The following is a 22,918-nucleotide window of genomic DNA, read 5'->3' as shown; positions in this document are numbered from 1 at the left end:
CGTGAGGCTTCCCACCTGGCGGTTTGAATTGGAGGTAGCTTTGGCTAATGCGCCACCACATTCTGTCGATGTGCTGGTTAGCCCCGAAGTAGGGATCCTTGACTACACCAACCCAGGCCTTCGCCAGCGCGACACACTCCCCTATGCTCCAGATGGTCCCCTTTCTCCCGCCGGCTTCCTCCCCCACCCTCTCGGCCCCCGCACCACCCTCGTGCCCTTGCCCTTGCCCTTCCCTCTCCCCTGCTTCCGCGTCCTCCCTGCCGCCGATTGCATCTCAGTGAGAGACTCCTTGACCGGAGATAGTCCCAACTTCTCAAAAGAGAAAGTCTCGATGCCGGTGAACTGAGTCTCCAGAGGAGTATTCTGGGGGGAATCACGCCACAATAAATCCCTGTAGAGGCGATAGACATTGTCCCCAGGTGATTGGGGGACCCCCTACCTGCTCCTCCCGTAGCGGCAGGCATGCCCTGCATCATCCCGGGCATTTGCGGCATCATCCCACCTATCTCTGCACACCACGGGGGTACATATTGTAGTACCCCTGCATCATCCCCACCATTTGGGGTGGGGGCATCATCGGTGTCATTCCGGGCATCATCCCGGACATTGGTGCACTTCCTTCCGCCGGCGTTTCCCCCAACTCTAACGAGAAACGTCGGCGTTTGTAACTCGCTCGTGGCCGGGGAATCACAATCTAGTGCTCCATTTATCTTCAAAAGAAATGAAAGTATATAGAGAGAAACTCATTAAAACAAGTGGTGCAAATGAAATGAAGTTCAACGAGCCGTATATATAGTTTTTTTAAAAAAAATTAAAATTAAAATAAAAATCAGGACGTCCTTCATTGCGGGTTCCCGACGGACGTCGTCAGAAATCCGTGGAACTCCGGTGTCCGCAAGCGACGTCCGCGTCAGCCTCGCGCTCGCCTAATGGCGGACGTCCGGCACGCCGGTCCGACGTCCGCCACTGCGATGCTCTTATTCTATTCATTTTTGCATTGGTTTATTCAATTGCTTAATCATCCTCAACTTTCGATTATGTCGATCGCACTATTAGTTTTTCCACTAACTCTCTCTCTCTCCTTTCTTCCCCAAATGGCCTGCCCTATCACCGCCACCGCCAATTCCAAATCTAAACAAACCCTAATTTCTCAATCGGAGATCCAATCGGAGTTCTCACACCACGACCCTTCCATCGCCCGCGTCAACAACGGCAGCTTCGGCTGCTGCCCCGCCTCCATCATCGCCGCCCAGCACCGCCACCAGCTCCTCTTCCTCCGCCAGCCCGATCATTTCTACTACAACACCCTCAAGCCTTCCATCCTCCAGACTCGCCTCCTCATCCAAAACCTCATCAACGCCGATCACGTCGACGAAGTCTCCATCGTCGACAACGCCACCACCGCCGCCGCCATCGACCTCCAGCACACCGCCAGGGCTTTCACCTCCTCCGCCTTCCAGCCGGCGACGCCATCGTCCTACATGCCAAAGTTTTGTTCCTAGAAAATAAATTAAACGTGATCTTTGCCACAATTCATTTACTGCAAGAGCTGTATGAAGATACGAAAAAGAAGAGAGGAAGATGTAGTTAAGAAATGATACATTTGTGATGAATTAGAAAACAAGTGCATTTATGGAGGACATCACTTCAGTCGATCATCTTATTGTCTATGATGTTAAACTATACCAACATCATACATAGATAAGTGAGAATTTTTTTTAAAAATGATTACTGAAAATCGTATCAGTGAAATATTATCAATTAACATCATAAGCCATATCAATTTCTGATATCTAGTTATGAACTGATATTTATGAGTCAACCAACCGATATATGCGAATTGATAAAGTTATGTGTTATAAGGTTAAGAAAAGTTATGAAATGAAATTTTAAATAAATTAACTGTTTGTTATAGATTACTATTATTATTGTTAAATAAATTCTAGCATACTTTTAATTTTAAAGTAGTATGTTAAATTAATCTAGTAAGTATAACGTATACTTGATAGGTGGTCAAATCACCTTATATGTCCAAAGCTATTTTTAAAGTATGGAGCCTAATCAAGATAATGGTAGGAGACTTTTTGGTAGATAAACATTAATCACTCACAGCAATAAATGCGTTATGATCCAATCCTTTCGTAAGAAGTGTACCACCTAAAATCTACTCTAAATTGAAAGAAACGTTTAAAAGTGACAAATTTACCAACTATCGCAGACGTGCGGGCAAGTCAACTAACTTAACTTAATATTTATGTTTAACCCTTTGCATTGTGGAACTTAGACCTTAGGTCATTAATATATTTGCCTAATTTTCATTAATTATTTTACATTATTATCGTCGTTCAAACTATGTACAGTAGTAAACAACATTTGGTTCCATATAGTTGGGCCTGAGCCCAACCCAAGCTCAAGCATGACACGTGAGCCATGAAGCCCTCCACGTGCTCAGATGTCAAATTTCATATTGCCGCGCTGAGCTCATCCGAACCAGGTTCGAATCTTGTCATCTTCGCAACACCTGAGGCTCGGGTACTCCTAGCCTCAGGCTCCGCCACCCTGTTTTGTCTTCATTCACTCTCTCACTCGATCATCGCCAGCAACTATACCAATTATAATCAACGACTCTCCATTATTCGCGAATTTCCGCATTTAATTTTTCTTTACCTGTCAACGCCACCTCTCTCTCTCTCTTCAAATTTGAATGGTTGGAGCATCAATTTTGTGGCGAATTCGCTTTATAGGTAGCTGAAATCCATCGACTCACGGAAGTATGCATCTCCCCTGCTCTTCTCTAACGATATTTTTTTTGTAATTATTTCGGCTCATGTGAAAGTAGTGAATACAAATGCGTTTTTGAATGTTCAAAGCGAGAAATGTGTGGTTGCTATCTATTTATCTTGAGGTTGAGTGTTTTCAACTGTTTCAAACTTTCGTTTCAGTTCTTGAATTGCACTGTGAGAAAATAATTGCAGCATATATTAGTATTTTTTATTATTTGAATATTAAATGCTGCACGCAATCTGTTCACATGCAGATGGCGATGTATGTAGGACGAGGCTCGCTTTCATTAATTGCTAAGGGAGAGTTGATTGATTAAGTGAACAATTCCTTCTTTTATTTTCTTCAAGGCCCTACTCTTTTCAATCTGCGGCGTCGTTTAAGGAGGAGGCCAGATCGTGATGTCAGAGGCGCCGGTGGTGGTGCGGGAAGTGGATCCGCTGCTCAAGGATCTGAGTGAGAAGAAGCAGAGTTTCCGGCGTAACGTGGTGTCGCTCGCGGCGGAGCTCAAGGAGGTGCGCAGCCGCCTGGCTTCTCAGGAGCAGTCCGTTGTCAGAGAAACCCTAACTAGGCAGGCATGCCTCACGAATCTGACTTATTTGACTGCATCAATTTCAATTTTATTCTAGAAAGTTAGATTTGAAATAGTACTAATTGTTTACCTTTTTGTTCTTATTAATTCGCAATCTGAGGTGGCTCCCACTTTTTTCCTTTGGGGAAAGGATTAGATCTCCGGAGTAATTAAACTAATTGACTTTTGATTTCGATTTCAATTTCAATTTTATAGGAATCAGAAACTAAACTGAAGAAAATGGAAAAAGAGATTTGTCAGTTGGAGAAGAGTTTAGAGGAGAAGAATGCGCAGCTACAGGCCTCAAATACTGCTGCTGAAATGGTATACCGAGTTTTTTTTTTTCTTTTTTTTTTGCGGTTTTGCATGCTGAATTCTGTTAATTTTAGGATTCAACCTTTTGAATTTTTGGTCTCTCAAATTTGATGCGATCTGATATATTATTGAGTATTGAATTAGTGATATTTTTTTGTTTTATATTAGACGCATCTTCTCTACCAAACACATATGGTGCTTCTTGGCTTTCTCAGTTTGTCTTTTCTTGTTTGTTATGTATGGTGAGATGGATTATACTCAAATTCGTTGTCAAACTAGAAATTGTCTTTCTTTAGTATAGTATTATGATTTGAATGTTTCTAGTGACTTGTCCCCCTATGATTAGCATGTAGTTGGCATGAATATGGAATCTTGAAACTGCTGCTTTATGATTGTGGCTTCCAATGCGCTTTTTTAATTGTGCTTCTCAATTCAGATATTCGCATATGTTTTTGGAATATATTTATACTATTTAATTCTTCTTATTCATCTTTTTGGAGGTCATTAATATTCGTCAATGCACTAAAATTCCTTATCAATAAATTGAAGTGGCAAAAATTGATGGATGGTTTTAGCTATCTTTCTTGGGAAGTTTTCTTGTCTGTTTAGAAGCATTTTTCATTTCTGCATTACAGATTTAAGGCTTAATGGAATTTCAAATTTCTTCTTGAGCATTTTTTAATTGTTTTTTATAATATTCGATGTTTAGCTTATTGATCTTCTATACATGAGAATTATAACGGGGTCTTCTGTGGAAACTCCTAGTAAATAAAATTCCTATGAGAATGAAATGTGATTGCTTTTTTTGTAAGTTGGATATGAGAATTGAAATAATTCTGCATTGTTGTCATAGGAAGCTCCTGATCTGTCTCATGGTTTTATGCATAGACATTCTTCACGAATGCATTGTCTATGTTTCTTAATTGGTTGATTTGATATTATGATCACATATTGTTATTTCAGGGAAAATGATCCTCACTTTCTCACTACTATATTGTCATCTATAAACGTACATAGTTGTTCTGAAGCGTTATCGTGCTTATTTAATGCAGTATGTCAAAGAAATGGATGATCTGAGACTACAATTATCGTTAACCAGAGCAACTGCTGATGCAAGTGCACTATCTGCACAATCTGCACAGATGCAGTGTTCGGCTCTGGTAAAAGAATTAGAAGAGAAAAACTGCTCTTTAATAGAGCACAAGACTCGTGTAGATAAACTGAGAGAGCAATTAGATCTTCTACAGAAGGATCTTCTAGCCAGAGAAGTTTCTCAAATGCAATTAAAAGAAGAAGTATCAAAAATTGAGCATGAGATCACAGAAGCATTGACCAAGGCCGGAGCAGATAAAGATTGTGAGCTTTGGAAAATTTTGGATGAGACGTCTTCAAAAAATTTTAAAAATATCAATAAGCTTTTAACGATCAAAGATCAAGAAATAGCAAAGTTGAAAGATGAAATCAGGTTTGTGTCTGCTCACTGGAAGCTGAAGACTAAAGAGCTCGAATCTCAGGTGTCATTGAGTATTTCAACTTATGCACCTTCATCTGCTTGCAAAACACCTATTTTTGGGAAGTGGGAACTAATAAGTCCTAGTTTGTTTGTTTGCACAGTTAGAAAAACATCGTAGGGCAGATCTGGAATTGAAAAGGAAAGTCCTAAAGTTGGAGTTCTGTCTTCAAGAAGCACGAGCTCAAATGCGCAAGCTCCAAAGGGTGAGTTTGAACAGTTAGTTTTAATGTTAACAACTTGTAGTTTTTGCCTATTTGTAAATCGAAATGATGGTTCCACCACCGCCACCACTCTTTCTTAGATGGGTGATTGCCTCAAAATTTGACTTTATCTATATTCTGCAGATGGGAGAGCGAAGGGATAAAACTCTAAATGAACTAAGAGATCAGTTGGCAGCCAAGGAACAGGCTACGTCTGCTGGTGCGAGCAGCGACAAGCACAACTTCTGGGAAAGCTCAGGATTCAAGATCGCTGTTTCCATGTCGATGTTGGTCTTGGTTATGTTCTCAAAGAGGTAAGTTTGTAGATTTATGTGCTGCTTTTGTATATGAGGATTATTAGGTAAGATTAGTTTAGATTAGAATCATAGATGAGTAGCTTAGTGGGGAAGACCTTATTTAATTTGTAAAAATTATGTAATGTAATATTTGTAGTAGGGCCTCCATCAATTTTTCATTGAGCTGTCGAGGCCCCACTCTATTATGATTAGATGCCCTTGTTGTACGTACACAATTTATATGGAATTATTGTATGTATATCAATTGAAAATATAGTAGTATATCTTTGCCAAAGTTTGCTACCAATATAAAAAAAATAGACTAAAGTCCATTACTGGTGGTAATATTTGTGCGGTTTGTGATTCGGTCTAAAACATAAAGTTTGATATTTTTGTGTTTTACCTTATCGATTGTGTCTTGTTTTTTCCCGATTTTGACGGCCAATTCATTTTTGACAAAATCGTAAAAGGAACCAAATTGATTGCAATGACACACTGATGTCTAACTAAATGTTCTTGATAAAATTGCAAAACTGAGATATGATTAGATTTATACTCCCTCCCTCCGTTCCATAGTCATTTTGTCATTTTGGTTAGCGTTATTATAATAGTAGTACTATTTGACAACAATCAATATTTTTAGAATTTTTTAAATATGTTGTGGTTAGTATTTGACATCATCAAGTAATCCATCAAAACTCACATTGGGATTTCTAATTAAGTCTTGAAAGACAAGAGTTTAATTGAGATAAAAGCTAGATGAAGCAGTCAAAGTTGAAGAGAGATCTTAAATTTCTAATCACAAAACTAGGTTTCTTATGCCAAAGTTTGGAGATGGTATTGTAAGAACAGAGCATTCATGATTCATCATAACCGAGGGAAGTGATAACAGGTACTAGTACTAATTATTTCTACACAAAACTAGTAGAGTTTAGTTCTATCATTAATGGATTACCAACTCCTAATCTCTCAATGTTGCATATGCATAAATATCATATATAGGATAGTAAAAAAATTACACGTGGCAGCATCCAATTGATCAGTTCAAACTCTCGGCCTGGTTTCTGCAAACCCCAAAACTGTAGAGCAATCTGCAACGGCCTTCTTCTACATCCCCAACACTACAATGGCTGCAACCGCAACAATACACCCCACAAATGGCTCAATCCCGCTCGATCCTGAAACAGCAGTTGTCATGTTGGCAACCGGAGATCCTTCTCCGATTCCGAACCCCGCCGTCGCGCCTCCCATACCAGGATTGCTCGAATTCAATATGCTCGGAGGTATGCCTAATCTGCTCACCATCAAAACACAATAAACCAAATTCAAATTAGATTTGTATAATTAACAGAAACCCTAAGTTGCTTCATCTCAATTTACCCCGTCGGTGTCGGAGATGCTCCGGTTGATGATGGCGGTGTAGTCGTAGTCGGCGTCGGATTAGGATTCACCGTCACCGGAGACGCCATTGTCGGCGGAGATACGCTAATCGGCGGAACCGTCGTCGTCGGTGGAGATACAGTAACGGGGGGCGTCCTCACCGGCGTCGCCGTCGTCGCCGATGCTGCGTACACGCATGAACCGGAGCCTGCGTGGTTACCTCGGTTTGTCAGTTACGATTCCGGCGAGATCGCGATGAATTAGAAATTAGAATGTGCTTACTCGGATTTGAAGTGGTGAGGGCGGCGGCGCCGCCGAAATCGCAGCTGGTGGGGAGGGGATTCCGCTGATAGTAGCTGTTGAAGGCGTAGGAGGCGTGGTTTTGGAGCGTGTTAGGGTTGTAGCAGCTCGCGCCTTGCTGGATTGTGGAGCAATCCGCCCCGCCGATCCCGCAGGCGTAATCCAGCGCCGCCTGAATGCTCTTTTCCGGCGCTCCGCTCTTCGCCACGCACCATCTCTGCGCACCGGCGGTGGTCGCCGGAGGTTCCACGGCCGGGGTATTGGTCACCGGAGCCGCAGGAGGTGTGGTGGTGGTGGGCGGAGATCCGGTGATTGGCGGAGGGGAGACGACCGGGTTGATCACCGGCGCCGCAGGAGGAGTGACGGTGGGGTTGTTGGTGGCGGGAATAGTTGGGGTGACGGTGACCGGCGTGGAGGAGGGGACGGTGACGATGGCGGGCGTGGTGGTGGGGAAGGTGGCGTCGTGCTCAGTTGTGTGTTTGCGACTCCAACGGATGGTTTGCATTTCCCCTGAATTCGCATTTTGTCACTTATTTCAGTTTATAAGTATGATTATTAGAGTAGTATATGAAAGCATACCTGAGGCAGAGGAGTGGAGGAGGATGAGAGTGGAGAGGAGAAGTGAGAAGAGAAGCTTGGGAGAAATATCCATGGCGATGGGAACTGAAAATTGGCAATGTAGAAGTAATTATCATCAAATTTTTTGGTGTAGGGTTATTTCAATACGACCGAAAATTTAGGTATTTGGGTGGGGGGAGAGAGAAAGAGGGATTATTAGAGATATAAAGAGAGGGGGGAGATAAAGATGAGAAAAGGGGGATAAAGTAAAAGGAGGGGAGGAATAGGTGAGTATAGATGGGATAGATAAAAGAAAAGAGGTATTCTTTGTCTGGAAGATTGAAATTTGAATTTTAATAGACTATCTCACCTCTCTGAAAAGGGTAAAAAAGAGACAGTGATGATTATGATATCATACAAAAAAGAAGCAGAAAATTGGTAGTGGTGTGATATGATGAAGAAGTAGGATTGGGGAGGAGAGGATGCATATGCATGCATGCACTGTGTGTGTGTGAGGCATGTGGGAGAGTGGAAGACCTCTTCTTTAATGTTTGGACTTTGGGGTATAAAAGATAAAGTTATACAAGTATAGTAGTAGTAGTAGTACAATATGTAGACTGTCAATTACTTGCTTTTCACTTAGAATATCATCCGATTTTCCTTTCCTCACAATTCGGCGCTGGGAATTTTTTATATGATCTTCAATAAGTTACACGTGAAAAATGAAAATATTTACTTTCATACATCACTATGACCAGGCTTACTACTTTCGGCTTTCGTAAATGTTTATTTGTGCAAGGAGTACTACAATATCAAATTTTCAATAAAAATTGTTGGCAAGTGGTGAACAAAATATTGAAGATTTTTGTATCCGAATACAGTGTTGTTGACTGCCAAAAAAGAGGCAAGTCGAAATTATTAGATTTCTTTTCAAATAAACGGTGATTAAATTTTAAATAATTGTAATATTCAATTTTAAAATATTATTGTAATTACTTACATAGGGTTTATGAGAAAAAAAATGATAAAATGACGATACAATACCCAATTGGTGTTTCTTTTTATCCATAGCAAATCTTTTTCTCATATATTGTGGAGGAGTATCTTTTTATCCAGACTGTCTTTCATCTATTCTTTTTCATATGCCCTACCACCTGACCCCTAAAATCGCAGTCGCCATCTGCAATTTCTATTGTATCGATCCTAGCTAAACCCTGATTGAGAAAAAAAAATAGTGAAACTAAATAATGATTTTTTTTTTGTTTTAAAACAAAATTTTAAGTAACCTCAATTTTCTTGGGTAAACAATTCTTGCCATATGGTGTATATTAATATCTCTTAGATCAACTATTCCATCAATTGGGATACTTAAAAATCAGCGTGCTTCGCCAGTGGGTACACACCCGGCAATTACTATAAAAAAATATATGATGTTAGAGGAGTATATCTTTTATTGTAATACCCAATCATTGCAAATAATGATACTACTTCACAACCACTAGGTCCACTACACACGAAAGCACTTCTCAAATATTTAAACGTAATTGTAAAATTTGAATTTGAAATTTTATTTTTATGTTTTTGGATCCAATATCAAACTAGCATATTCGATCTAGTATTTCAGTCATTTTTATGGTCATAAATTATCCACTTCATGGGCGTGCAACAAATTAAATAGTACTCCTAGTATACTATTAAATGTGTATAAGCAATAGATTTTAGAATTAAGAGTCCAAGCAAAATAAGCCTAGTTTGCAGTTTGCACCTAGCTAGGATTTGTCTTTGCCGAATAAGCGGCTACTTTTTCCGCCATTCTTGCCTAATTTTCAGGAGCAAATCTCCCATTAACACATGTTAATCATTTCCCTTCATACTCAATTTATAACTTCTATCATAGTACTACTAGATAATTAACATAATGTTAGTCATTTTCATGCAATCTTTTATAATCAAATATTTCAAGACTGCAAAAAATCAAGTCAATTTACTTCTCCACAACTCGAACGTTGCACATGATTCATATCAATTCAGCAAAGCAAATATACTATGCAACTATGCAATAGTTTACACTAGTTCTAAAAAAATTTTGAACAATTAAAAACTACTAATAATGTCAGACCTCTTAAACAATTAACACCATTTCCATTATATTTCTCTATCTCTTATTTTACCAACGGCAGAATAAAACTCATGTTTTTTAAGTTGTTCTGTTTTTTTAGATGGATGAAGTATAAAGCTGCCGTGCTAGTCTAGCTAGCTTGAACCAGGAAAAAAAAGCTAAAGAAAGATAAATATCATCTAATAGTTAGTACTATAAATTAGCTGCACTATGTGCTTAGTCCACCTAAACTTAATCCACAAGTAATCAAATTGATGTAGATAATCACATTACACACGTCAGATTTGAGAATGTCTTTTTCATGATTTGAGAATGTCAATTACTGGCTGTTCTCTCTTTTTTTTTCTTCTTCTTTTCGGCGCACCACAAATCAAATGAGATAACTTATTAGTATGATTACAGTATACCATTAAGACATGTAAAACTCAAAAGTGACAAAACTGGAGTTTTAGTATGAAAATTGCATGTTATATGAAGTAAAAAAAAGATTTTCCAAATGTGTATACGTCAAATTTATATTCGTTTATGAAAAATACACAAAACATATTGGACACTTATTCTAAATCCAAGTAATAAATTGATAAACAAATAAAACCTTTTATTTTTATACGTGAGCTGGATTTTAACCCATCCATCAACATATGTTTTTGTGTTCTTCACTTTATATAAAAAGATTGCTAATTTTTTGCGTGCATGCGTGTTCAAGATATAAAGATCACCCCCTCCATGTGGTCATCAACTCCCTCCCAATCCAAAAGCATTTAATCTGACTCAACCCAGCATCATCCTAAAGCAGCATACAAATTCTTGCAAATACAACATCTACTAATTTTATACTCCCATAAACATCAGAATCAAAGATTTCCTGCTATTACCTAAACCACTATATTGTTGGTGGCTTTAGACAAAATTACATAAATCATCAAAATACCTGCAGTTGTAACATGCTTCAGTCGCTGTTTGGTGATTCTTCGATAAATAAATCGCTGAAGAAAGGATCATGCACACACTGCTTAGCTGAATCATAAGTATTTAAGCGTTTCTTCAGAGAGCGTAGTTCTCTCTCATCTTTGGAAGTTCTCTCCTGAGAAATTAAAATATGTGAGTCACACCTTAACATATTTGAAATAAGTGAGTCTACTTACTGAATGAACTATATTAGTTGCCGATTACAGACTTACAAAGGATTTCTTCAATAGCAAGATGTCAACCAAGTACTGCAGCCATAACACATTGGTCTTCGGGAAGCTGTAGATCATTACCAAAGAACAAATTAATCTTTGGGCAAAAGATTGCAAAAACGGAGTCCTCAGAATAAGATGTGTAGTTTTTCATGCTTGAATAGTAAAATCAGGTCTTCTCACAGTTGTCGAATAGAACTCATGAAACTTTTATAAATATTTAACAAATTTGAGGATCTCATGACTTTTGAAAGGGTTTAGGGTTGAAGTCCTGACAACACCTTTCAGGTCGATCTACCAAAATGCATCCATGAGTAATAATTATGGGTAAAGTATAAAGAAAGGGGAATCTGTGACATTTTTACCTTCCTTCCCAACATTCATCCGTCACATCCCTCATCTTCCTATAAGTATCTGCCTGCATTTATTATTATGAATCATTTTTCATTACCTATGACCAAAAACTTATAAGCGTGACTTGGTTTCTTACTTGTTTATCTCCTTTTGTACCCTCAAAAATCTGTGGGTCTGATGATAGGTCGAGAAAGAGTATATCTTCACCTGTGGATGCATCAAACTTTTGATGTATCATCTTTGCAAAATGGGTGCCATAATGTTGAAATAAGTAAATAATCTTTTACCTGTATTCATCCTTGAGAGGGTGAAATCAATAATGGATATGACCAATCCAGAAGTTTTTATTAGCAACTTTTTTCCTTCAAGAATGAATTGCAGAGCAGCAGGCTCTTTACGAGTTAACAGAATGTTACCCCTGTTCAAAATATACACCTTTTTGAAAAAAATATCAAGCAACAGAACATAATATGTTGCAAATATTGAAAGTATAACAACTTAACCAGTGCAAATCCCTGTGTTCAAATTCATAAGCAGCCTCTGCCACAGCCAGTGCCAAAGTGACCTGCAATATATAGTTAAAGCCAGGGTAATGCTTAGAAACTAACATTTCGCCCAAAAAGACATATGAACTCCTACCTGAACTAATAAACTTCGTGCTTCCTCAAAATTAAAAAGCACAAAGCTTTCAAGATCCCGACCACCATGTTGTTGAACAAAAACTACATAGCACTGTAAACAAAATCCTCAGCTGACTTAGAGAAAACAAAATATAGGCAAACAACAACCTAAACTTTCAAGTATTAATGAAATATTATTATGAACATGATAAAGCTTATCCAAAATGTCACTGAAGGCATACCTGATCAGAAGAAAATTCCTTAGGGTTATCATTTTCTGAATTATTCTTCACATCCCAGTCTTCCCATGCTCTTATTAGATTGCAATCATAACATCCTTGGCAAACCCTCAAACTATGACAACATGAAATGATAAATACAGTTTAATTCTTATTAACGAAGTTGTTGATAAAGCCATACACTAAATGCTAGTGCTTTTTTTTAAGATGGGAAGTAACATCCTGTACAGTTAACATTTTCTATGCAAATTGTAATACAAGACTGATATGCAGAATTTAACTGAAGTCAAAAGGCAGATATATTGATAACAGAAACTACATTTAGTCCACTACCAAAAGTGCAGTAAAAAAAGTTTCCCAGTAAGTCAAATGAATTAATACATAAGAAACTGAAGCCATTACATTTCAAGAAAATTATTAAATACATACCAAAAACTCTATAATTGCATTCAGCATAGAGGCAATGGAACAACAAATATCCAAAACAAAATATCCTTTCTTTTCTACTTCAGACCAGGGGAACCTCATGATATATGTTTGACAAGTTTTCAGCCTTTATACCAAATTAATGAGTATCCGTTCAATGTTCATATATATCAACATATATTACAGGGTTAATATTTGAATATAATTCGAGTTGTAAAGATAGAGCAAGTTTCCTATTACCAAAGCGTAAAATTCCCAGCAAACAAGCATTTTCTTTTAAAAGAGAAAAATAATATATGCCGCTAACAGGAAAAGGAAAGCTTACTCGATGGTCTGTATGAAGGAAGTGCAAGCATTAGATACATCACCCTCAAGTCCTCTAAGGTGATTGAGGGTGCATGAAAGAACAACCTCCTCCAATAGTTCTTCTGCTTTCTGAAGCATGTAAATGTAGTAGGATCAAAAATTGACTTATAAGACATATAGATCTTAGACCAAAATGTTACAATCCTGCGATACAATGGCTGAGGGGGTATCATATTACATGTCGCAACACTAGCAAATTTTCCAACAACAGAGAGTCAGATTAGCAGGAACCTAAAAGCAGCTAGAAGTAGATACAAGAATTGTCATAGAACAAGTAAAGTAACTTTGATTCTAGGAGCTTGTCAAACATTAGAAAAATGGCCAATAGTTGTAAACCGAACCCCCAGACAAATTGACCTATAAAAACTTAACTTCATATAGGTTCCAGTTTACGTAAGAGTAATGAATAGTTATACCTTCTGAACTTCACCATTGACAAGCGAATCTCCACCAAATGGGACAATTTTACAAACTGTATTGCCAACCTTAAAAGCTTCTCCGTATGTTCCCTCCCCAACCTTGGAGATATTCCCTCTTTCACTAGTTCCAAACATTTTATTTCCATGAGTAAGAAACTAAGATACAGATAAAAGTTGTAGCAAGCATGAAGTCACTATTCATAATGATAATTTGCTGCATCATTTGCAAAAGCAAGGTGATTATGCACTTATGTCAAGCTTTTAAAAATTAAAACTAGAGTTGGAATCACTCTAAGACCAAGGGGAAAATGACTGGAGCGATCTACAAGATAACCCCCAGCTTGATTTCACAATAGTTTTCTCCCAAGTCAACCATAAGGTAGATTTAGACCAAGCCTAAAAAACAGGATTTTCATCTTAAGATTTCTCCTTGGCTTCCAAATCCTCCAGCATATTGACAATAAAGTGTAATAACTACATGTAATTGGGGTAAACATAAGAGTTTACAACTGGACATTAAGCAACCTAACAGTCCTATAGACATAAGCAAAATCAATGTTACAAAATGAAGTATTTATGCCCTTTTCAAAGGTCTCGGAATCCATATCTATTCAGTGATCTCTGATCAGGATATTACCATTAAATTGGTACAAAAGAAGGCAGGCCAACTTTAGAAAATGATAGCATAAGATTAGCAGATGCACATAAACCTAGAGGCTTGAGAGCTCATCATCAAAATTTATAGTAATTCAGAAGCAGTAAATCATAAGGATGCTAAATATTTTAAAATTAATACAAACGAGATAGGAAAGTATATTCAGCAGAACATGGCAGAACAGGAAGGGAACAAACCAGTAACTAGTCAACATCTCCGTCAATGTTGAAGGGATTGACTGACCACAAGCAGTCAATAAGGCGGAAAATGAATCCCAGGCATGACTATCAAGTGACGAAGGCCTCGAAGTCAAAGAGAGTTTGCTAACAGCAACTCCAATAAGCATGCTGGATGAAGGCTTCTCATTCAAGCTTGATGTAAGCTTTTGCCGAGTAGAATCTTTGGTCAACCGAACTCCTAGATATTCCTCTCTTGGAGTCTTTAGGGTTGAAGATGAAACATCAGTTTCGAATATCTTTGAAAGCGAACCAGAAAATGCATATGTTTGGTTTAACTTCTTGGAGATCAGCCATTTACGCAATACTGAGGATAGATGGGAGATGACAACTTCCTGAACTTGTGTGCCCATGGTCCAGGTACTAGGTTTCTTTGGTGAGGGGCTTTCTTCTAGCAATTCAAAATCATCAACCTCTTGAAAATAAGCTTGCTCTTTGTCATAATTGGGAGGCTCTATGCATTTCCCCTGTCAAAACAGAGAAAGGAGGGTTGAGAAGGAATCAATAAACAATACAGGTTTTCTTCACAGTGATGGTTGTTAGTAACTTAATTTCATTGCACTCTAGCAGTTGACTGTCCCAATATACAAGTGCATGATACTCTACTCCATCACAACATAAGAACCAACTGATGCCGATAATATCATTAAAAAACTTTAATTCAAGAACAAAATTCCTCAACGGAGTAAGTGAAACTGGCAGCCGGACATACTCTAGGGAGTGGTGGCTTAGCATTTCGCCTAGGTTTTCCTTGTTTTGGTTGATCCACACATGCATTGGCAGCAATGCTTGTCCTTCCTCTGTCAAAGGAAACCAACATTTGCCAACTGTTAGCATACTAAACTTTTTTTTACAAATTAATACTACATAAGATGACTAGACTTTTAAGAGCAAGCACTAAAATTGATCATAAAAGTAAATAATAATGTGACAAACAAAGATGGTCTCATAAACCATATTATAGTGGCACAATACATCAATAACTGATAGAAGGGTCTTTAGCTTTCCCTCTTCTCCAATCTTGCTTTCATGTGAAATATAATGTTACACTTTATTACTGTCATTTATTTTTATCCATTTCATCATTTACTTCTTTGCACTGCATGCTTTGGCCTACACAGTTCATCACCCTTATCCTTATAATGAAGTGACCAACTGTAATCTTAGTGATACTGACACTTAAGCCTTACTATAAAATCAAAAATCTGCTGTTTATATTGTTCTCTCCTGGTCTAGTAGTTGCCGCTTAGATAAAAAAGGAGTTAGTCAACTCAAATGTTCAATTCCCATGTTTACATAAAAGCATTTGGCCTTGCCCAATCACAAGGTATTATTAAGTGAAATTGAAATATATACATTTACTTGTTCTTTAAATAACCCATTTATCTGAACTGTGTTATTAGATAATAGTGCATATTACTAGTTTCAATTGCCTACCAAGGAAGATGTGTGCTTAGTCAGTTCAATCTGTTTATTAGAAGTAGCTATTCATTTTATAATTACTCTATCTTCCAGCAATTAGGTACTGAGGAAGATGGATACACATATGTTGGGATTGGAGACACACAGATGCTTTCACGTTCCGCCACCCTGCATTTCTTCCTAAATTATTTCATGTAAATTGAAATGCTAACATTTTACTTTGTCCACACATTGAATAAACTTGCTGACAAACAGTATCATCTGGAATGGGTCTAATCTAATTAGGAACACTGCCCACAACATAAGAGCGCAGAGATAAACAGGAAGGCAAAGAAAGAAAAGTCGGATAAAATTGAGCTCGTTACCGAATAGTGAATGTTCATTCAACATATAAAACCAAAAACTATCTCCCAAAAACAATCAGAACTCTCGTATCAACGTATGGAGATGCAATGGCACAAATATGGGACCAACCTAGTGGAAAGAGACCGATTCCAACTCACACGCTTCACCGGCAGAATACTCTTACGAGTCCCACCCCCGCTGCTTGATTTCGATTGCCTCCTGTCAACAAAATAATCGACAGAATAAACCCCAGATATAGTCCATTTTTGTTTATAGCACACAGAAACAAACCTCGGTAAAACTTTTTGAGGGATAGAATGAGGTTTTTGTCTCCGATAGATGATTGCAGGCTCCGAGTCTTCAATTGATCGCTTATGCTCCTCTTCTTCTGATACGACTTCTGCCCATAGATCAACTAGCAAGGAAATACGGCGATCAAATTAAAATCAGTGTGAAAAAACTATCTCAGCTCTGTATGTAAATGCAGGTATACTCACCTGTTCGTGACGCCATAGCTGATGTTGTTTTGTTTGAAATTGGGGGAACGCCTACGCCTACATTGGCTAATCAGTAGGCATTTTTGATCGTTGGGCGGGAAATGTCTCCTCTCCAGTTATTCTGCCTCCAGTTTTATCCGGTTAGAAGTGCATGCTATAGTCGCTCTTTGAGTTTTGAAAATTTTGAAATTCTCTCACCTGAAAAACTGTAATTTTAGCCACTTATAAACTGGAGTACTTAGGGTGTCCACTATGATTAGCCGCGGCTATAACCGCGGTTTAGGGCGGTCCCGGGGTGAATTATAGTGGAGTTAGCGTCCGCCCTCGGGGCGGACAAGGAAATGGGGGCCGTAGGCGGCGGACGGGCCTTCGGCGATTCCGGGGCGAGGACGCGCCTCCTCTGGGGCGGACGCGGCAAATAGGCGGGGCGACTATAGTGGCATGGTGTCCGCCGCGCCGGTGGACGCCCATTTTTTTTATTTAATTTAATTCACATATAAATACACCACATTCCATTCATTATTTTCACATCATTCCAACTCTTCATCACTAAAAATTTCTCTCACTAGACTTTGTGGTCAGAAATGGACAATTTGTGGAGAGACACGTGGAATGCTCTGGTTCAACAGGTGCACCACCAGGCCGCCTAGAAGGATGCGGCGCGCTTGGCGGAGGAGGCCGAGGCTGCGATCCCTCGTGCTGTAACGCCCCCGACTTTTCCCTATTCCTTTAAGTTGTTTTTGGATTACTGTCGAATTTTTTTTAGCCAACTATCGTTCCGTTTTATTTTGAGAGCCTATGGAATTTATTTTTTTTAAGAAGCCGAAATATTAAATAAAGATTCTGTAGAGATTTTCCTCCTCCATGATCTGCAAATAATTTTGAAAAAAAAATAAATTAAAGTAATGAATATCATATAAAAAAAAGGGGAAAACAGAATCATCCCACTCCTTATTCCACGTTAAAATCGTTCCCCTCTATCCCACGAATCTCTCCCATATCCCCAACCCCCTTTCCACTATATTAAATCCTATATCAGCTACTTCTTCCCTCACCAATCGCGCTCTGCAATCAAGAAACCAGATTTCTTTTTCAATTCAAGGACCAAACAGAGAATCAAGAATCATCCTTTTCCAAAGCATTGCAAATTCTGATATCTCATCCACGAAGAAAACAATAATCCAAATTCAGGGAGGGGAAACCGATAGCCTTGATCTTTCTGTCTGAGCCGTTCTGTTCAGTGAAGGTATAAATCTTGCCATTTACCTTAAATCTCCAGACATAAGCATATCACTTTGTTGTTCAATCGAAACTTGAAATCGAAGTAGAATAGAGCAAAGATGAACCTTTTAAAGAATCAAACTAAAATATACGAAAACCAAACTAAGAACTTTACTTGCGGGGAGAGTCGGGTTAGTGTCGGAGGCGTCGGGTCTGTTTCGGGGTTGCGCGGTGTTGTTTCGGAGGCTGCCGGGCAGGCACGGTATCAACCGACAACAGCGGCGGCGAGCTGGGGCGGCTGGAGCAGCAACGACGGCGGAGGCGAAGCCGGGGCTGGCGTCGCAGCTTCTCGCGGCGGCGCGACGACGGGCAGCGACAGCAGCGGCATCCCCCGGCTGAGCAGCAGCGGCGACGACGGAGCTGCGGCAAGGGGGAATCGGAGCAGGCGACGAACGGATGGGGGGGGTTCCTTCCGATTTGGTCGAGAGTGAGAGAAGAAGAGAGAGAGGGAGAGAGAAAGAAAGAAGGCGTGGAGAAGGAAGATGAAGTTATTGGGCTTTTGTTTTTAAAAAATGTTTTGGGCCTTGATTTAATAAAATTGGGCCTTGGCCTTATTTAAGGAATTGGGCTTAATAAATTAAAAGGGAGGATTTATTTAAAGTTTGGCCCTCTCTTATTTTGAGGCATCTTAATTAAATTGGAGATATAAGGGGATGAAATAATTAAGTTTTGGGCCGACAATTAATTGGGGCGAACTATTTTTAAATAAATCTTTGAATTGATAATTAAATTAATTATGGGGAATTATTTAATTAATTCCGGAATATTTCAACGAATGAATAATTATATCCTAAGTCCGAAATAAATATAGTTCGAGGGAAAATTGTTGCGATAATTTAATTACACACTTTTATTTATTTTGGGGATTTTATTTCGATATCATTAAGAAAATACGAGGAGCCAACGGTGGAAATTAGGGGGCGTAAGCAGCCGCCGAATAATCGAGACAAAACGAGATAAATACTTCGCTTAGGATGCATGCATCTTATTTATTTACTTGATTCATTGTGTTGATTTATGTGTTATTTAAATGCTAAATGTGATTCCTTTCAAGCGAGACGTGATATCAAGGGAAGGGAAATAATTTCAAATTAAGGACTTAAGCGAACGAGGTGGGCTTTCTTTTTAAATAAGGGCAATGCCCTAAGTATATTTTTATGTGAAAATGATATGAATATTTGTCATGCCGTGTTTTGTTTTATTCTATGGAACCTATCTGATGTGGCTTTTGCCATCAATGGATAATCGAATTCGGGTCTGTCTAGGGAGTGAGTCCCTATTCAGGCTAGTGTACACCTATGGAGATCGTGAGCCGTCTTTTGGGTCGGCCGGTCTAGTGACTTGGAATGTGGCCACGTTCCTTGTCATCAATGGATCAGATATGGTAGACATTTATGGGAAAATGACTGCAGTCACGAGTTTTACGATGGAAATGATTTTAGTGTCTTGGGAAATTTCTAAAGTTAAAACCCCAAGGTCACTCAATGGTGGCATGATAAATACTTTTTATAAAATGATTTCGGCATGAGTCCACTGAGTGCATCAAGTACTCAGCCCTGCTTTTTTTTAAAAAAATTGCAGGTTGAGCGTGACGGGTGCGGTGGGTGTTGAGCAAAACCGTTGAGGAAATTAAGTGTTTAGAATGTGTCATGTCTTCACACGTGGCATATTCATTCTCTCAAATGCTTCCGCTAAGTAGTTGTCTTTCTTTTGAGTTCTTGTATCGTTGAGATAATATTCATTTTTGAGTTGTTGAATGTTGATTGTTGAGATACTCTGATTTTATTCGAGCTAATCTCATTTGTTTCGAGCTATGGTTGAGTTGTGTTGATTTCCCCCTTTCTTCCCCGCTTCTTTAACCCTCCCCTAGTCGCGATCAACCGTGTTTTCTATCCTTAGAAAATGCGTGCGTGACAGAGTGGTATCAGAGCAATTTTTTTTCTTTCCGCTCTGGACCCGAGAGTCTTTTTCAGTCTTAGTCTAGACTTGTTTCGCTAGACTAAAATAATAGTGATAATAATAATAATGATAATAATAATTATGCATTGAAGGCTCAACATCCCGCTTCGCCACGCTCAATCAAGAAAGGGGTAATTTATTTTATGAAAACTTTTATAAGAAAGTTTTCTAGAAATGAGATGAGAAGAGCTATGGTTATGAAAACAAAGTATGTTTTACAATGGGATAGAGGAGCTATGGTATATATATGTGTGTGTGTTTTGCGAGAAGATGAAAATCTATGGTGGTAGAAAGATGTATGTTATGCAATGGGGTGATTTATCTTTTATGAAAAAAAATTGATCGATGGAAATACTGTGTTTATGAATTATTCGAAATTTTTTGAGTTTCGAGAAAAATAGTTTTAACTTTTTCGTTTGGAAAATTGAGCTATGGAAGTATGATGATATTTATGTTATGAGGTGCAAAGTATGATGCGTTATTCTATGGAGTGTTTTATACAATGGATGAAAGTTTATGCAAAAGTATATTTTAGTTTTGAGTCAAAACTTTTACCTTAAAAGTGAGATGCGGAAATTTTAGGAAAGTGTGAAAGAGTTTGAAGAAAGCTTTTGTGTCAAAATTTTATGAATGCAAATGTGAGGGGCGAAAGTGTTTAGCTGCGAGATGTGAAAATGTTGTGTGTTTATCTTGTGGTATGAATGACGTTAATTGTGGTAGATGTTGAGATGAGAGATGATGAAGTATGTGGCGAACATAGAGTGCTTATGTTGTAGGCTAGATTGAATACACGCGAACCGTAGTTTTAAGTTGAGATAATCTATCACTTTCCCGAGTGACAAAAATGAACGACAATCTGAAAGTGTGGGGCGAATCCCTAATTTATCAAAAATACGAGGCAAGGAAAATCGAAGAATGAGAAGAGAAGTCAGTATTATGATGTATGAAAAGATATGAAAGTGGTGAAGTTGGAATATGAACAACCGTACTAACTCGTGTGCCTATGAAACAGAATGCCACCGAGACGTGGACGTGGAGATGGACGTGGACGTGGAGATGGACGTGGACGTGGTCCACGAGTAGGGCGCAATGGGGAGGAACGGTCCGAGGAGAGTGTAGGAAATCAACCCCCGCCACCACCACCACCCCCACCTCAAGAAAAAAGATACATCAAGACATTTTTGAAGCAAAATCCCCCACAGTTTGATGGACTTGGAGAGCCACCAAAGGCAGAGGCCTGGATACGCGCCCTCGAGCGTATATTCGAGTTTATGGAGTGCACAGATAGGGAACGTCTCGCTTGTGTGACTTTTCAATTAACTGGGCCTGCCGATTTTTGGTGGGATACTAAGCGAAGAACAATGAACCCCGCACGCCGTGAGGCCCTGACATGGAATGAATTCAAGGAGGAGGTGTACAACAAGTACATTCCCATGAGCTACAGACGGGCAAAGATAGTTGAGTTCCACACCCTAAAACAAGGAAGCATGACGGTGACGGAGTACGACCGTGCTCTTTGTGAAATGACCCGATATGCACCCGAGTTGGTAGACACAGATGAGAAAATGGCCGAAAAATTTCGTTCTGGTCTTAGACACGAAATAAGGGTAGCCGTGGCCAGCCGTAGAGGAGTTGCATACTCCGAGATTTTGAGTTGTGCTTTAGATGTGGAAGAGGCACTGCCTAAGGATGAGATGGTAGCGAATCCTACACCACCAACACCACAGCAACAACATAACTCTCGAGACAAGAGAAAATGGGATGAGGATCAGGGTCCATATGAAAATAAGAGGCAACAACATATCCAGACTGCTCCCAATCAGAGGGGTAATTTCCGACCTAGGATTCCTCCATGCACTATATGCTTTAGGAACCACCGTGGAGAGTGTAGACTCAAGTTTGATGGATGCTACAACTGTGGAGGAAATGGTCATTTCTCTAGAGATTGCCCAAGTAAGAATGTTGGAGTAGGTGTAAGGCAAAACGACCAAGGACCACGCCCACAACTTCAAGCAATTCAAGCCGACCCACGAGGAGACCCAGCTCCACCCCCAAACCAATAGTAACATTGTGGTTGCGAGGAATACGCTTGAGACTTTAAAGATAAGATGAAGAGTACTAGGAAACGTTTAGTTATATTTTTGCAAATTTCGGGACGAAATTTTTGTTAAGATGGGTAGATTGTAACGCCCCCGACTTTTCCCTATTCCTTTAAGTTGTTTTTGGATTACTGTCGAATTTTTTTTAGCCAACTATCGTTCCGTTTTATTTTGAGAGCCTATGGAATTTATTTTTTTAAGAAGCCGAAATATTAAATAAAGATTCTGTAGAGATTTTCCTCCTCCATGATCTGCAAATAATTTTGAAAAAAAAATAAATTAAAGTAATGAATATCATATAAAAAAAGGGGAAAACAGAATCATCCCATTCCTTATTCCACGTTAAAATCGTTCCCCTCTATCCCACGAATCTCTCCCATATCCCCAACCCCCTTTCCACTATATTAAATCCTATATCAGCTACTTCTTCCCTCACCAATCGCGCTCTGCAATCAAGAAACCAGACTCCTTCAATTCAAGGACCGAACAGAGCATCAAGAATCATTCTTTTCAAAGCCTTGCAAATTCAGATATCTCATCCCCGAAGAAACCAGTAATCCAAATTCAGGGAGGAGAAACCAATAGCCTTGATCTTTCTGCCTGAGCCGATCTGTTCAGTGAAGGTATAAACCTTGCCCTTTATCTCAAATCTCCAGACATAAGCATAACATTTTATTGTTCAATCGAAACTTGAAAATCGAAGTAAAATAAAGCAAGAGGAACCTTTTTAAGAATCAACTAAAATTAACGAAAATCAAATCTAAGAACTTTACTTGCGGGGAGAGT

The 22,918-nt window shown here is 39.0% G+C and overlaps 4 protein-coding genes across 7 annotated transcripts; 2 read left to right on the top strand and 2 right to left on the bottom strand.

Annotated features, from left to right (window-relative positions):
- Nucleotides 1–2,613: 2,613 nt before the first annotated feature.
- Nucleotides 2,614–5,971, top strand: LOC121753969 (nuclear envelope-associated protein 2-like). Of its 4 annotated transcripts, none has more exons than XM_042149279.1 (6): nt 2,614–2,771; nt 3,038–3,356; nt 3,569–3,676; nt 4,720–5,181; nt 5,282–5,383; nt 5,525–5,971. In XM_042149279.1, the coding sequence occupies exons 2-6, from the start codon at nt 3,183–3,185 to the stop codon at nt 5,696–5,698; spliced, it is 1,020 nt and encodes a 339-aa protein (XP_042005213.1). In that variant the 5' UTR covers nt 2,614–2,771; nt 3,038–3,182; the 3' UTR covers nt 5,699–5,971. The 4 variants fall into 4 exon arrangements, with proteins under 4 accessions (XP_042005213.1, XP_042005216.1, XP_042005214.1 ...); XM_042149282.1 differs by having other exon boundaries at nt 2,626–2,771; nt 3,132–3,356; XM_042149280.1 differs by having other exon boundaries at nt 2,766–2,905.
- Nucleotides 5,972–6,516: 545 nt separating this feature from the next.
- On the bottom strand, nt 6,517–8,153 carry LOC121756429 (PLASMODESMATA CALLOSE-BINDING PROTEIN 4-like). The gene is made up of 4 exons (XM_042151979.1): nt 7,936–8,153; nt 7,339–7,866; nt 7,057–7,264; nt 6,517–6,970 (listed from the first exon to the last, which is right to left on the bottom strand). The coding sequence occupies exons 1-4, from the start codon at nt 8,006–8,008 to the stop codon at nt 6,784–6,786; spliced, it is 996 nt and encodes a 331-aa protein (XP_042007913.1). The 5' UTR covers nt 8,009–8,153; the 3' UTR covers nt 6,517–6,783.
- Nucleotides 8,154–10,762: 2,609 nt separating this feature from the next.
- LOC121754933 (serine/threonine-protein kinase haspin homolog) lies at nt 10,763–16,931 on the bottom strand. Its single transcript, XM_042150217.1, has 15 exons — nt 16,794–16,931; nt 16,588–16,711; nt 16,426–16,515; nt 15,242–15,329; nt 14,491–14,996; nt 13,636–13,759; nt 13,179–13,288; nt 12,431–12,542; nt 12,208–12,300; nt 12,072–12,133; nt 11,856–11,986; nt 11,705–11,775; nt 11,580–11,632; nt 11,215–11,281; nt 10,763–11,117 (listed from the first exon to the last, which is right to left on the bottom strand). The coding sequence occupies exons 1-15, from the start codon at nt 16,807–16,809 to the stop codon at nt 10,983–10,985; spliced, it is 1,782 nt and encodes a 593-aa protein (XP_042006151.1). The 5' UTR covers nt 16,810–16,931; the 3' UTR covers nt 10,763–10,982.
- Nucleotides 16,932–21,046: 4,115 nt separating this feature from the next.
- LOC121754725 lies at nt 21,047–22,096 on the top strand. Its single transcript, XM_042150039.1, has one exon. It carries the CDS (start codon nt 21,047–21,049, stop codon nt 22,094–22,096), a length of 1,050 nt encoding a protein of 349 aa, XP_042005973.1.
- The last annotated feature ends 822 nt before the right edge of the window (nt 22,097–22,918 follow it).

The sequence above is a fragment of the Salvia splendens genome, chromosome 11 (genome assembly GCF_004379255.2).
Source record: "Salvia splendens isolate huo1 chromosome 11, SspV2, whole genome shotgun sequence".
NCBI classification, from domain to species: Eukaryota; Viridiplantae; Streptophyta; class Magnoliopsida; order Lamiales; family Lamiaceae; genus Salvia; species Salvia splendens.
Note: the sequence above shows the minus strand (reverse complement) of the source record. Positions and strands in the feature narration are given on the sequence as shown.

Coding starts and splice junctions, on each gene's coding strand:
- LOC121753969 (XM_042149279.1), top strand. CDS start 3,183: ATGTCAGAGGCGCCGGTGGTGGTGCGGGAAGTGGATCCGCTGCTCAAG. Junction 3,677..4,719: donor CAAATACTGCTGCTGAAATG/GTATACCGAGTT, acceptor TATTTAATGCAG/TATGTCAAAGAAATGGATGA. Junction 5,384..5,524: donor AAATGCGCAAGCTCCAAAGG/GTGAGTTTGAAC, acceptor TATATTCTGCAG/ATGGGAGAGCGAAGGGATAA.
- LOC121756429 (XM_042151979.1), bottom strand. CDS start 8,008: ATGGATATTTCTCCCAAGCTTCTCTTCTCACTTCTCCTCTCCACTCTC. Junction 7,867..7,935: donor CCTCCACTCCTCTGCCTCAG/GTATGCTTTCAT, acceptor ATGCGAATTCAG/GGGAAATGCAAACCATCCGT. Junction 6,971..7,056: donor GCATCTCCGACACCGACGGG/GTAAATTGAGAT, acceptor GATGGTGAGCAG/ATTAGGCATACCTCCGAGCA.
- LOC121754933 (XM_042150217.1), bottom strand. Junction 12,134..12,207: donor CACGAAGTTTATTAGTTCAG/GTAGGAGTTCAT, acceptor TATATATTGCAG/GTCACTTTGGCACTGGCTGT. Junction 11,118..11,214: donor TGCTATTGAAGAAATCCTTT/GTAAGTCTGTAA, acceptor TTAATTTCTCAG/GAGAGAACTTCCAAAGATGA.
- LOC121754725 (XM_042150039.1), top strand. CDS start 21,047: ATGCCACCGAGACGTGGACGTGGAGATGGACGTGGACGTGGAGATGGA.